The 15249-nt window shown below is 38.3% G+C and overlaps 2 protein-coding genes across 6 annotated transcripts in view; both read left to right on the top strand.

The window, feature by feature from the left end:
* Positions 1-4874, top strand: part of FAM184A (family with sequence similarity 184 member A) — a 71209-nt gene extending 66335 nt beyond the window's left edge. For 2 of the 4 annotated variants that reach the window (XM_063310611.1, XM_063310621.1), the window contains 2 exons: positions 1531-1730; positions 3230-4874. In XM_063310611.1, coding sequence (XP_063166681.1) covers positions 1531-1730; positions 3230-3311 — 282 coding nt within the window. In that variant the 3' untranslated portion in view covers positions 3312-4874. Of the gene's footprint in view, positions 1-1530; positions 1731-2515; positions 2608-3229 lie in introns of those variants that run through there. The other 2 variants (XR_010068435.1, XR_010068437.1) reach the window with 2 other exon arrangements.
* A 4625-nt stretch (positions 4875-9499) lies between these two features.
* MCM9 (minichromosome maintenance 9 homologous recombination repair factor) overlaps positions 9500-15249 on the top strand; it is a 38261-nt gene continuing 32511 nt past the window's right edge. For both annotated transcript variants that reach the window (XM_063310659.1, XM_063310668.1), the window contains exons 1-4: positions 9500-9589; positions 11796-12113; positions 13780-14096; positions 14703-14784. In XM_063310659.1, the coding sequence (XP_063166729.1) occupies positions 11801-12113; positions 13780-14096; positions 14703-14784 (712 nt within the window). In that variant the 5' untranslated portion in view covers positions 9500-9589; positions 11796-11800. The remainder of the gene's footprint in view (positions 9590-11795; positions 12114-13779; positions 14097-14702; positions 14785-15249) is intronic.

Below are 15249 nucleotides of genomic sequence, written 5' to 3' on the forward strand. Positions count from 1 at the left end.
CATCCAGGATCCTCTGGAGCTGTAACACCACCACTTTCTCAACCACCTTCCCCAAAAAGGGGAGGTGAGAGACTGGGCAAAAATTGTCAAGGGTCCAGGGATGGTTTCTTGAGGAGGGGTGCACCAGTGCTTCCTTAAAGGCTGCTGGGAACACCCCCTCAAGGATGTATTCACCATCACCTAAACCCAGTCACATGTCACCTCCCGGGCTGCTTTTACCAGCCAGGAGGGACATGGATCTAATTGGCAAGTAGCGGCATTTACAGACTGAAGGACCCTGTCCACTTCCTCGGGTTCAACAAGATCAAACTGTTCCCAGATAACACGGTAAGTATGTTCCCTGGGTATCTCCTCAGACTCACGCTTGGAGTCCAACTTGGAACGGATCCAAGCAATTTTATCCTGCAGATGCCCAGAAAATTCATCAGCAGAGCCCCAGAGATAGAGTTCTGAATCCCCTCTCCCCAAAAGGGATCACGTGATCCTAAACAGGGCCGCCAGACGGCATTCCATGGATCCAGTACGAGTGGAGAAATACTGGTGTTTCGCTGCTCCTACCGCTACAAGGTAGGCCTTAATTGCGGCTCTAGCTTGTGTTCGGTCGGATTTGGCCTTTGTCTTCCTCCAGTAGTGCTCTAAGCATCTCTTAACCCTCTTCAGAACCCTCAGCTCCTCCATAAACTACGGGGAGTGTCGGGTTCGAATGGACAAGAGAGGCTGCATGGGCGCAATCCTGTCCAAGGCTCCGGCCGCTTCCCTGTTCCAGGTGGCAGGCAGGGCCTCTGCTGGACCATGCAGCATGTCCTTGGGTATAACCCCCAGCTTCCTCTGAAACCCTACCCGGTCCATCAGTCACCGGGAGCAGACCAATCAAATGGGTCCTGCCTCCCTGCGGAGGAGGATAGCATAAGAGAATCTCAAAGTCACCAGGGTGTGATCTGACCATGACAAAGGAGAAAGATGTAGCTCTCCCCTCAGATCACATTGCCACTGCTCCGACAAGAAAACTAGATCCAGAGTGAGGCCACTGTCTCGATGAATGAAAATTAAATGTTTTTGTTGCAAGTTCTTTTTTCATGAGAAATGAAATGAACTGGCCTAGACATTGATTGTAATCCTAGTTAGTTATTTGTTTCTTTAACATATTTGTCACTTCCCATTAAAACATTTTGAAGCACTGTACAATTCATTTTATAGTAATCAGGAACTACCATGATTGTGTAAGGAAATGGCTGCAAATATAATAGGAAGTAAATTCAGTTTTTCTCCTACAATGAGAACTTTCAATTTCTACAGTTGGGTGATACTGAATTATAGCAACACATTGTTAGTTTTAATAGAGAAGCAGTTTCTACTGTTGTTCAGGAATTGTAGTCCATATACAAGCTAAATCTACTAAAATTATTGAAAAATCAAACATCATATTGCAGCAATTCCCAAACCATTAATAAAGAATAAAATAATGTAAAGCAGCTCAGTAATTTCCTCATTTGTACAGTCCCTTCCTTACATGTGTTATTTTTAATGCAGCAAAAGAAGAAGAATGATAAATCAGCAAACAGGTTTGTGAGTGTCCCCAATCTAAGTGCTTTGGAATCTAGTGGAGTGGGCAATGGACATGCTAACCGCTTGGACCCTATTCCTAATTCATCCATCCACGATATTGAGTTCAACAGCAGCAGACCACTTCCACAGCCAATACCACCCAAAGAGCCCAAGATGGTTTTGAGGTGAGCAGAGCCTCACCAGTTTTTGGTTTTCTTTTTTTCCTAACTTGGAAAACAAAAATTGATTTCTTTTTAGCTGAATCCCACTTGGTTTAAGAACAATACTGGAGTATGAATATTATTTTGGAATTACAATTTTCACACTATATTTTAAACCTCTTTATAGTATTCCTTTTTATTGTAAAGCTTGTTGAAATGTGATTCTCCCAGTAAGTCTTATTTCCCTTAAAATTTTAAAGTACTATATTACCAATGCTTTGTGTGTTTTCAGTTATTTACCTTTATGAACAATTGTGTTAAATAATTGTTATTTTTAGGTGCCCTTCAAGAATGTGTTACAATCTCCAAATCAAAATGGTATTTTGTAACAGTGGTTTTATCTGACAAAAAATGTTTACTATGTTATATGTGTATTGATTTAACTCACCTCAGAAAAATATTTCTCAAAAATAAGCTTTGAGTATGTGTGAATATGTGCATGTATTACATACCATTTAATAGCATGCTTCAGCATTAAAATATCAAGCTCAGCTTTGCATAGAATTCAGAAGTGGAATATATTTTATTACCAGACTAAAATAATGTTATAATGCTTGATATCCTGGAAAAAGTAAATGTTTTCTTTAGTTTAGTTCCACTTTAATGCTACTTACAAAATAGAGCTGGGCAGAAAATAGAATAGTAAGCTTGCAGTATAATAACATTTTATTCTTAACTTGAAATAGAAATCCTATAAAATGTAATCTTTCTTATTTTCCCCTTTGCATGTAAAATGCATGTATGCTCAGACGCCATTAACAAGCATGTGCATGAATTCATGAATTGTGATGATGGAGTTTCCTTTACAAATTATTTCGTTCCCTGATTTGTCCTATAAACGGTAGGGATAATTTTAACTTTCTAGCCACTAAAGGAATAAAGTACATGTAGTGATTATATCATGCAGTTTTACTTGAGAATTATGTTTGTGGGTAAAAAATGGGCTTGCTTTGTACTGAATCTCTTGTTCTACTGTATCCGATTCCATGTGCATGCAATTTCAGTAATTCACTCTGTGTTTTGTAATATTTAAAATATGTAATTGTTCAGTGCCAGATAATTCAGCACGTCCTAAAGAATATGATGCTTGCATCATATTTGACATCTAACTTGACGAGAAGAAAAGGATGCTAAAAGAGGATGCTCTTTAAAAACAAAAACTGCTCCCTCACATTTTTTAAACAAAAGCAGCAACACCATTCTTTTTTTCCCCCTGAAACACTATTTTTCTACTCTGTCATGTGGTTTAGTGACTTGTCTATGCTGCTGATGCTCTCCAGTGGAGTGGATGACCGAAGGTAGAAAATGGGGAATTAAACTACCTCACAGACTAATAACATGTGACTTTGAAATTATAAAAATTGATTCTGTGCTGCATATTGTCTTCTTATGCTTTTTCCAGGCATTTTGCACCTTGACTCTTGGTTGTGGGTTAAATCTGTCTTTTCTCTTTATGAATCTAGCCCTCCTCAGACTGAAGCTTCTCCAATGGCTTCACCAGATCCACAACGTCAGGAATGGTTTGCTCGTTACTTCACATTCTGAAAGATTATTTTTGAATGGCACAGCATGGTGTGGACTGTACTGTTCCTAATAGCATGACCTTAAAATAAACCCTTATGTGAAACAAGCTTTCTTGTAATATGTTAAACACTGTGAATGAGAACGTATTTGTCTCTCTGATTTGAAAATGCACTGTATTTTATGTGATACTTGTTGGAATCACTTGACATAGTTATATAAATGTGCTTAATGACACTTATTTTTATTTAAAATTGAAAAGTATTTAAACTTTGTAATTACTGCATAATAAAATTTCATAGAATAAATGCAATCTTTCCTCCACTTTTCCTATAAGTATGTATTTTCTTTGGTTTCAGGGAAGGCTTTCACATCCCATTTCTCCCTCAAATGCAATTAATTGCATGGTTATTATATATTAAAATAAATTGTCAGCAATTTAAAAATCAGACTATGGCAAAGTATGTTTAAATCCATATATTTTTAATTAACTTAGAGAACTGACTTTAAAAATTGTGGTTTATTCTAAAAGTGGTGAAGAATGCTAAATTATAATAGTATATAAAGCTGAGTGGTGTTAAGATTATAGTAAGAAAAATGACATAAATATTGTAATGTTGAATTTCACCAACTTTTGTCATAAGTGTTTTATAAATACATACAGAGATAATGCTCTTTAGAACATTTGAGTTATTACACTAGGTAATGCTGTATTAATAAAGAATAATTTATGGAAAGCTGCATTTTGAGGATATTATCCTTTGGGCAGAACTCAGGCATTAATGAAAAAATAGTGCTAAACAAACTAATTATGCATAATAAAGCATGCAAATCTTTCATTAGCGCTCCAGCATAAATGTAAACATTTTTCTCTTCCATTACAAAATTAAGCCAAAACCATGCAACCTTTTTCACCTGGAGAATGAGCCTGATTTTCCACTCTATTACACCTGTCTTACAATTGTGCAGGTTTTCTGGCAGAAAAGATGTGATACACTGGCAGATCTGGTTTTTATATATTTTGTTGATACTATTGCTGTTATTTCCAAGATTACCACAATAAAACTAACACTGGTAATCTCAGGAAGAAACTTTTCATTGTTTTATGAATGTACTTTTAAGATCTGATCTTTGTATGCATAAAGGGGGAGTGGGGAGATTGCTTGGTTATTTTAAAAACAGTTTTTATTCTTAGATACAAAAGTATATCTCTTCATTATTTCTGCTAAAGCCTGACTGCGTCTTCCCATTATGCAAAAGCATAATCAATCAATGGTATCACCAATAGTATAATAGTGAGTTTTATATGTAGCATATGTACAAAAAATTTCTATGTTTTCATATAAAATGTTCTAATCAAACTTTTAAAATTGTATCTCCTGTAAACTCATCCTGAATGCTTCACTGGAAGCAGTGTTCTAATGCTCTCCTGCTAATCTAAAGCGGTATTTGGCAGATATTCTGTGGTCTGTGTAAAGGTACATGCGGCCTTTGCATTAGAAGAAAGCCATATTAAGTTAAAGTTGGATTTCTTGGCTGTTACCTATAATAAAATATACTGGATAATTTTGCAATGATAATCTGAAATATTGTTGTGTTCTGTTTTTTTCTTTGAAATTATAACATTTGCTTACATTAGCATTAAGGGACTAGGTGGAAAGCTCTAGAATGCTGTAGTTGAATTAAAACTAGGGAGACACAAATTGAAGTACATCCCACCCATGGAAGCAAATTTGGTGACTTCCATCCAGTTGTCTTCTCTCAGCCCAACTTACCTAATATGGTGGTTGTGGGGAAAAATACAGGAAGGATACTGTATCTTGGGCTCCTAAGAAAGGTGGGATATAAATCAAATGGTAAAGTTCAAAAATGTAACAGTATTTTAGTGTTCTTCACAAAATGTTTTTGCTTTTCCTAGTGAAATGTCAATGAAATCAAGCTTTTGTCTTCTATAGTGAGAAGATGGGAGAAGACACATTTACTTAATAATATTAAGTAAATATTATTTTACTTAATATATTTTTATATTAACATATTATTAGTATTTTTACTCTGTCTAAGAAACTTAGTACAGGACAGATATTGTATTATCACAAAACACAAGTTATTTCCCCACAATTTTAAATACATTCCTCTAAAATTAATTTGTACCCCCATTAATAAAATGAGGATTAATAAATTAATGAACAGATTGGAGAATATTAATTTGAGGATTAATATTCTCCAATCTGTTCATTAATGTATAGCAATTTGCTTTCATATTATATACTAAGACTATGGAAAACATTCAAAAGAGGAGCATTGCAAAGCATGTTGGTACAAGCAAAGCACTTCTCCACAAAGTATTAAACAGTCACATCCTTTGAGAAGTTTGCATGGTTACTTCAAAAGCTGTCTCCAGAATGTGTACAGACATCTCTTAAGCTGTGATTAGCACCAAAGTAATTGCGCATGGCTCAAGCAGCAGGAGACAGCATTCAAAGCAGTTTTGCATCCTTTCCCAAGGGTCCACTGCTTTAATACTTCAAGGGCAGGTGTATCACCATGCCAATGCATTGTGCAAAGCACCACTTTCAAGGTTTTGCAAGTCCTATTTATTATGTAGGAAGCTGAAACTGAGCTTGAAAAGATCATCATGGACTGGTCTTCTTGCGGTCTAGTCATTTTTTCAATGATTTGCTATAAAATTCAGTTTCCTATTAACCTAGAACAATGATATTCTCATTTACTTGTAATGTTCAATCTATACATGTAATAATTCTGTAAATTGCAATCTGTTAGGACTGTGGTCTTCAACATGGCAACTTGGAATGCCAGTGCCCTTGCTGCCCAACAGTTTCTACGCTGAGTTTTATAATTTTTTTAATTAAAAAAAAATGAATGGGTGACATGCTGCAAAATGAAGCACTAGTCTCCACTGTTTTTATTACTGGAAACATCTCTGGAGCCAAAATGAGCTGCATAAGTTATCTTAGAGGTTAAATTTCATGGGAGCTGCTTCATTTAATGCACAGCTTTTAGGTACATTAAGTGTCACATATTTTGAAGCTATGGGTAACAACTTCAAGGCAGCATAGATTATGTGGCGTCAACATGTCAATTTCTAAAACAATGTCTAGGTTTAAGAGCATGCACATGTATACAGTTTATTAAGAGAGAGGGAAGCATAGGTTTCATTACTGTATCCTTAGCTTCATTTCTACAAATTTAAACACTGGTAGAAATTGGGAAATCATCTGTTTTACCAGCATTTTCTTTTCACTTTGCAAACTTTTTAGGACAAGACAAGGAACCTCACATTATCGTAGACTGATATGAGTTATCCTCTCCTTTTCTTACATCCTGTTTTATTCTGGTAGAGGTATTAATGTATCTTTATTATTCAAACACCCTACCTCATTTACAAAATTTTGCAGAGCTTGTTCTGCGATGCTGCTAATTTTAAAGCTGTCACATCTAAAAGAGAAATGCTAGTTTCAAAGTTTGTCTTGTAAGCCATTTTGACTGTCAAAGCTAGAAGGCTCAGACTAATCCTATCTCTTGGGCCTATTCCAGTGCTGCCTCCAGATACTTCTTACTGTACAATCACCTTACTTTTTGACATTTTCCAGTGGGACCAGATGATGTAATTTTCCATTTGTATTCCTCGGCTTCCAAATGATAATACAGTTGAAATGGAAAAACCTGTTAGAAGTAGGAAACATCTGGAAGTCTTGTAAAGACAGAGTCATTGTTCACGAGATGGGTGGCAGAGAAATTAAACAAATAAAAAAAATGTTTTTAAGAGAGGTAGGGCAATTACAGTAAGAACAGACCATGGAACAACGGACTGGTTTAAGATTGGGAAAGGAGTACAGGGCTGTATACTCTCACCCTACCTATTCAACTTGTATGCAGAACACATCATGCGACAAGCTGGGCTTGAGGAATCCAAGGCTGGAGTTAAAATCGCTGGAAGAAACATTAACAATCTCAGATATGCAGATGATACCACTTTGATGGCTGAAAGCGAAGAGGAACTGAGGAGCCTTATGATGAAGGTGAAAGAAGGAAGTGCAAAAGCTGGCTTGCAACTAAACCTCAAAAAAACCAAGATTATGGCAACCAGCTTGATCAATAACTGGCAAATAGAGGGAGAAAATGTAGAAGCAGTGAAAGACTTTGTATTTCTAGGTGCAAAGATTACTGCAGATGCTGACTGCAGTCAGGAAATCAGAAGACGCTTAATCCTTGGGAGAAGAGCAATGACAAATCTCGATAAAATAGTCAAGAGCAGAGACATCACACTGACAACAAAGGCCCGCATAGTTAAAGCAATGGTGTTCCCCGTAGTAACATATGGCTGCGAGAGCTGGACCATAAGGAAGGCTGAGCGAAGGAAGATCGATGCTTTTGAACTGTGGTGTTGGAGGAAAATTCTGAGTGCCTTGGACTGCCAGAAGATCAAACCAGTCCATCCTCCAGGAAATAAAGCCAGACTGCTCACTTGAGGGAATGATATTTAAGGCAAAACTGAAATACTTTGGCCACATAATGAAAAGACAGGACACCCTGGAGAAGATGCTGATGCTAGGGAGAGTGGAAGGCAAAAGGAAGAGGGGCCGACCAAGGGCAAGATGGATGGATGATATTCTAGAGGTGACGGACTCGTCCCTGGGGGAGCTGGGGGTGTTGACGACCGACAGGAAGCTCTGGTGTGGGCTGGTCCATGAAGTCACGAAGAGTCGGAAGCGACTAAACGAATAAACAACAAGGGCAATTACAGGACAATAGACTCATCTGGAAGTTCCCCACTACCAGCACTAGCACCACTCCGTGGTGAAAAAAAGGTCCAAAAAGCTCAGCAAAGCATTTTGATTGGCTGGGCAGGCAGTCATCCAATCTCTTCCAGACGAGCCTATTACTCAGATTGACATGCGAGTCCCATGAAGTAATGCTGGTTACATCCTGCAGTAGTTTTTCCAGTTCACTGTCTGTATTCAAAAATATCCAGTTCATTTCCCTTAAGTGTGTATAATCCTGTAATGCAGCTTGCAAGCCAAATCCAGTAACGTATACTTTAATGTGTGATCCAAGGCACAATTCCCCTCAAAAATTGAAAAAACGTTCAGTGAAAGTTATGTTCTAGCTCCTGCGCTGTGCATGTATGTTATTAACTGATAGTAACCCAGTAGGACCCCTAAAGGCAGTTGATAAAATAAAATGTCCAGACGTAAGGTTCATTGCTCGTACTTCCGAAACAGCTAGGATTCAGATCTTAATCCTCTGGAGTGCTCCCCCAATAGCTACTTTTTTTTTCTTGCACCTTCCAGTCAGTCTCGACTCCTGGAGATAAGTCTCTCTCTCTTTTTTTTTGCCTTCAGGTCAATTTTTGACTCCTGGCAACTGCCCGGACAAGTCCCTGCAGTTTTCTTGGCAAGATTTTGGAATTAGCTTGCCCTTGCCTGCTTCTTCCTAGGGCTGAGAGTGACTGGCCACAGGCCCAAGGTCCTCCAGCTGTTTTTTTGTGCCAAGGCAGGACTAGAACTCATGGTCTCCCAGTTTCTAGCCTGATACCTTAACCACTACAACGAACTTAAGCGTACAGAAATAATACAGATACCGAGCAGCCGTGGAGAAATAGCCTCCGGTAATTTATTCCTGCTTTTTCGTTTCCAGTCTGCAAGAAAAAAAGCACTCCGCTTTCTCCCCGCAAAATTCCGGTGGCTTCCCATTTATTGCCTAACTCGAGGACGGCTTCACTTCCCCCTCTCCACATTTAAAGTTGAATAGCCCACCTCCTCCGCCTCGTGCAGATTCACGGAGTAGCGGTTTACTGTTTTATTTATTAATCAAATTTATATAGCCGCCCATGTCACTTTAAGTGACCCTCGGCGGAGTACAATAATCAAGTGAAAAACAACACATATATAAAACAAGCATTTAAAAATATGAAAACTTCACATTAAAAATTAAGAAGTATTAAAATTTAATGTACTATAATCCATCAAAACAAGTTGCTACTGAGCACAGAGCCGGCTGGCCTGACACCCTGTCTTCGAAGAGCTTGATTTACCCAAGCAGGGCGCCTGGGGGCCACCAACCGCCACCCCGCTCATGTCGACAGAGCAGAGACTGCTCGGCAACGCTGCAGCCGCCCAGGAAAATTCGCCCGCCCCTTCCCCGCCTGCCATCCAGCGACGGAGCCGGAGGACAGGAGCCAATCCGGTCCCGCCTCCTCCTCCCGGCTGGTTCCTGCCGCTCCTGTTTGCCGCCAGACCAGCAGCGTTTTCCCGCCATCTGTAAACTTCGCGTAACGGAGGGTAAGTTTCGTGGCGTGGGAGGGAAATGTCGCACCCGGGAGGTCAGGTTGCTTCGCTTTGCAGCGCGGCTCAGTAATTCTCCTTCGCCGCCCGCCACCTCCCCGGGTTAGCTCGCCGGCGCGGAGCTCGACTTCCAGACATCCCTGCCTCTTGATTGACGCGCTCGGAACTCGTGGCTTCTAGTTTTCTAACGGGTCCGACAATCCAAACCCTGGTTTGAGGGGGGCGGGCTTTGCGCTCAGAAGGCTAGATTGGAGCGGAACGACGCCTCACTTGCGACAAATGCAGCCTCAGCTGCGTGACGCACACACACAGACACACCAAACCCCAGCGAGTTTGAATGCAGCTGGGGATTCTGGGGACTGAAGTCCCAGCCCATAAAGTGCCAGGTTCAGGAAAAGCTTTTCTGGGACGTGATGGGTCCGGAGGTTTCGATTTCACTCATCCTCGTGTCTACTAATGCCGGAAATGAAAGAATCTTTCTATTGCCACTACTTTCCAAGAAAAGGTCATTTAGACAAAATGATTCTCCATTCATATCTTGTCCACAACTTATTGTCTGTTTCATCAGCTGCTATTCTTAGTTCATCTCCACCACCTGAAGAGAGAACTATAAAAACTATTTGGTGCGGAGCAAAAATCTTTAAGATACTGCCCTACTCTTTAGAAATGTTTAGATTTATTTCTTACTTATTTAGCTGTTCCATTTTGTATCATAACTTTACTATGAGTGCATTCAGGACTACTAACAAAAAAAAAAGCTTTTTCAGTAATTATTTATCAGTAATTATTTATAAAGCACTAAGATGAAAACATTCAGTAAAAATAAAACAAAATGATCTGTGTTGCATGTTCATAATCCAATAATGAAATGAAATGAAGAGGAAGAGGAAGAAACCAGAGGAAGAGATAAACTAAAACTCAGTCTGAAATTGCAGTTAATCTAACAGGCTGGTTTTTTGCCTCTGTTGGCAGATGATTCTGGAAGGCTTGATAATTCATGTCCCTCCATAGCTACTTACACTTGTGAGAATGCACAGGAATCCTGTTAACAAAGATTCTATTGAGCTCTAACACCAAAAGTAGCAGTTGGAGCTATCCTGTGTCTGTTTGCCTAATTCTAGAGGATTAAGAGAAAATGTTTTCTGTTCACTGGTTTCACATCATTTATATACCTGCAAGTTAGGAATGGTTCCCATCTTTTAATATTTGTTCACTACTGTAACAGGGAAGGTTTTTTTTCCTGTTCTCTGAAGTTACTGCTCTGCTATACCATATCTTATGAAACTGTGTGCAACACTATAAAAACCAGAAATGTAAAAGAACTTTCAAAGCTGGAGTTCTTCCAGATTAGATTTCATAGAATCATAGGGTTGGAAGGGACCTTGGAGGTCTTCTAGTCCAACTCCCTGCCCAAGGCAGGAGTCCTCATGCCATCTCAGTCAAAGTGTTGTCCAGTCTTTTCTTGAAAGCCTCCAGTGATGGAGCACCCACAACTATGGTAGGCAAGCTGTTCCGCTGCATTTCTATGGTAGAATCACATTGCTTCACAGAATTTTACAGGAGATCCAACTGTTAATGATAATTCGTTTGTAGCTTCCCCCAGTTCTGTTATTTCTCTTACCCAAGAAAATTCAGCAAGAAGAAGATATAAAACCTTCTGTTTGTTACCATCAGGAGCTATCCATCTGGGAGCACCCTTTATTCCTTTTCAAAGAGCAGAGCACCATCTTCTTTACTGTGATCCTGAGAACATAGACAAGTCCTGCCCTGATACTGCTTCTTCTATACATGAATAAACATTGTTTGAAAGTACTGATAAGCCAACTGAACTCAAGATGAGTTGGCTGCTAGTTTCCTCAGTTGCTATACTATGCTTATCCTTGTCTTTGATTGTTGTTTGACTTGTATAGCTTTTATATTTTGTTAGCTACCTAGAGTCACATTTGTGAGATGGCAAACATATAAATTGATTAAATATGTATGTACATACATTGTGTACACAGAGAAATATTATCACTGAAATGTGCAGGCCAGAAAAAAATAGAAAGGTTTTATCCAAGAAAGGAAGCAAAAGAGAAAGCAAGAATTCTGGGGAAGGGCTGAAATGTAATTATGAAGCAAATTAATTTTATGCAATATGCTGGAAAGAAACACAATTTAATTAAGTTAGTCCAATAGTGTTTTGTGTCTCTTCTAATTATAGGATTCATGATGGTTTTAACTACAGAGCAAATAAACCTGATTGGACAAGTATTTGAATCATATATTCTGGAATATCACCAAAATGATGTCTTGCAGATTTTAAGAGAAAAAGATGATGATGCCCATTACCCAGTTATTGTTGATGCATTGACACTTTTTGAGACCAACATGGAAATTGGTGAATATTTTAATGCTTTCCCTAATGAAGTGCTTCCTATTTTTGATAATGCATTGCGTAGAGCAGCTGTGACAGTATGTCAGTCAGCTTCCCAAGCTCAGGAATTCATCATTAAACAGAATCTCCATGCCAGAATATCAGGTAAATTGCAATTCTTGTGATACATACAAACCTTGAATAGTGTTGTAAAAAGCCTCTGTAGATTATATAGCAAGTGTGAGCATCCTGTTTTTCAAGACCATGCTTTCGATTAAGATAACCTTCCCCCAACCTGCCAAACGTCCAGTGCGTTGAATTAACACTTTCATAATGCCCAGTTAGTGTTGGTAGCTGAGGATAATAGGGACAGTGCTAGGTAGGAAAGGCTGGCTTATAGAATGCAAACCCAGGGGTGCAATTGCTGACTGGACTGTTGAAAATAGGACCCTAGAGGCTTTTTCTTGGTCTTTCTCCCAGACGTTTGGGGTGGTTAATGGGATTTCTGTGCTCATGCACACAGTTTGTCTTCCTTTCCTTCCTTCAGCAATGATTTTCAGTAGATCTCACCTCTCCCAAGATTTTATATATATTTTTACAGGGCTACCATTGACGGCATGTTCTTTTTCCAGTTTCAGTTCAGTGATTTCATTTTTTTCCCCTCACAACAGTCACAGTGCTTTCCTAGTCAGCCTTCTTATCTCTCACAATTTGTTAAACGAAGAGCAAAAAAAAGCCCCAGATTTTACTTCTAGGTCCCAACTGTCTGCTTGTTTGAGGCTTTGTCTGACAAGGAGTCTGGTAGTTCTTTGAAACATTGTAGCTCTTTCTGTCTTGACATGAATAACCTGTGCTTTAAAATGGTCACATAGTTTAAGCCAATTAATAGGGGAAAGAAGGATGTTACAGGCAAAATTGTGGGAGAACAAAATTCTCTTGTTTTTATAAAGAGTATGATCCATCTGAAGGTACATAAAATATAAGGTAATCCTTAAACAAAACAAAGAAAGCAGCAGTACTGCATTTTGTTGGAAGAATATTTTTGTTTTAAAAATACTGCTTTGTGAAGTACTTCCGGATGAATTACCCCACTAAAAATTTTTTATGTACTGTGTCTATCATTTTCATATGATAGCTAAGTACTTTTCTGATGCTGAGTCCCTTTAATCTTTGCTGTTGACGTTTTGGATAGGAAAAACTAGAACATTGTTGGGTAGGTGTTTCTGTAATTTTTGACAAATATTATATGCTGAATAATGATGCAAAGATGATTATGCTTCACATGTAAGTGTCATTAAACTCAGAGGAACTTATTTCTGAACAGAAATCTACAAAATAATAAAATTTATTTTACAGAATCTACAGAAATCTTTAAAACATTAGAATAGTTTTGGGTGAGCACTGAATTTTACTGAGTTTTGAACCAACGATAAATTTATACTAGTACTACTTTTTTCTTTTTCCATACTAGAATAACGGTAAATAATGGGTTAATTGATGAAAATGGTCAGCAATTTTTTTCAACCTCTGATCAGAGGTTGAGTTTACATGTTATACAAATCCATAATTTTGTTCATTTTATTTTTAGCTCAGTGTGCTATGTTTACCCAGCCTCTGTAGTTTTTAAATAATTGTTTAAGCCTTAACATCCTATGCAAACCAGTTACTTGGTCCACTGGTTGTTTATTTGACAAACCACAATTAAATGCAATGTGTGAGCCAAGAATTCATCATCACCCAGATTGCTAAATCAAAATTAAGAATTAGTGGAAACTACCAATGAAATAATCATGATCTCTTTCTTCTAGTATTCTGTTTGTTGTTTCACCAGGTTTACCTGTATGCCCAGAGCTAACTAGAGAACGCATCCCAAAGACTAGAGATGTAGGGCATTTCTTGTCAGTCACTGGCACTGTTATTCGCACCAGCCTAGTGAAAGTCCTGGAATTCGAGCGGGATTACATGTGCAACAAATGCAAGCACGTTTTTGTGATCAAGGCTGACTTTGAACAATATTATGCTTTCTGCCGTCCATTATCCTGCCCTGGGAAAGAAGACTGCACCTCCTCGAAGTTCACTTGTCTCTCTGGAACATCCTGTGCTCCCAGCCGTTGCAAAGACTATCAAGAGATCAAGATTCAGGAGCAGGTTCTAAAAAATGCTAACAGTTTTGCTGGGCTATAAGTTTCCTGAGGGATTTATTGGGTAAATGGGAGTAGCAGTGTAAGATCCTTTCTCCAGGTCACTATTGCCTTTTCCACCATGTGAAAAAATGTTTCACAGGGAACTAGCTGAGGGAAATGTAGGGACACATCCAGGGTTCTCCCCCTCCTGCTATATTCTTGTATCTCATAAATATGCTTTGGTGGATCTCTCTTCCTTTTAGAGCAGATTTGTGGGAGTGTAGGGTGGAAGGATTCCATTCTGGTTATTCTCTCAGAAGGCAAGCATGCTTCTAACTAGGGTGTCAATGCTTTTAAATGCAAGGGAATCTGCTTTTTAAGAAATTTACATAAGATCAGAATCTAATGGAAATATAGATTAAATGAAAGCAGATTTCTAAGTAGTTGCTTTTCTGGGTACTCACAGGTTGATAAATATTTATTTCTAGTTGATCATCTAGAATAGCTTCAGTAAAATTAGCCTCAAATGGCCAATACAATAGGGTAACTCACATAGATTTAGTTATAGTCCTTGAAACTTGTAAACATTTGCTTACATTAAAATAAAATGAATACACTTTATGTCATCTAGGTTCAAAGGCTCTCTGTTGGAAATATTCCCCGTTCTATGATGGTGGTCCTTGAAGATGATTTAGTTGATAGTTGCAAATCTGGTGAGTTCTGTGACAGATTCTTTTGGAAAATACTTTCTTTTTAGCCAGCTCATACTTAAAGAAGAAGTCAAATTAATATCTTAATGAGGTCTGTTAGTAATGTACGTGTCATGTTGTTTCATTGGGGTTAAAATCTTACTGATTGTGCAACATGAAATGCCATTGCCTTAGGTCAAAATATCAAATCATGATATTGGCATTTAAAGTTTCCAAGTCTCAAAATACTATTCTTCAATAATGGAGGTATTACAATACACACTCTTCTATGCTAACACATTTCCACAGGATTTGGGTCCACGTGTTCAAAATATTGCTTCTAGTTAATGGTCTTATTTTCTGTGTTTCCATATAGATTTAAAAGCAAGTAAAATATTAGTATATTTTTAAAAAATAGTATAGTATAAAATAGTATGTACTGTGGACTTAGCTACCTGATCATCAATAAATCTAAGACCAAGGTAGTTG

This window comes from Candoia aspera, chromosome 1 (assembly GCF_035149785.1).
Source record: "Candoia aspera isolate rCanAsp1 chromosome 1, rCanAsp1.hap2, whole genome shotgun sequence".
In the NCBI taxonomy this organism is placed as follows: domain Eukaryota; kingdom Metazoa; phylum Chordata; class Lepidosauria; order Squamata; family Boidae; genus Candoia; species Candoia aspera.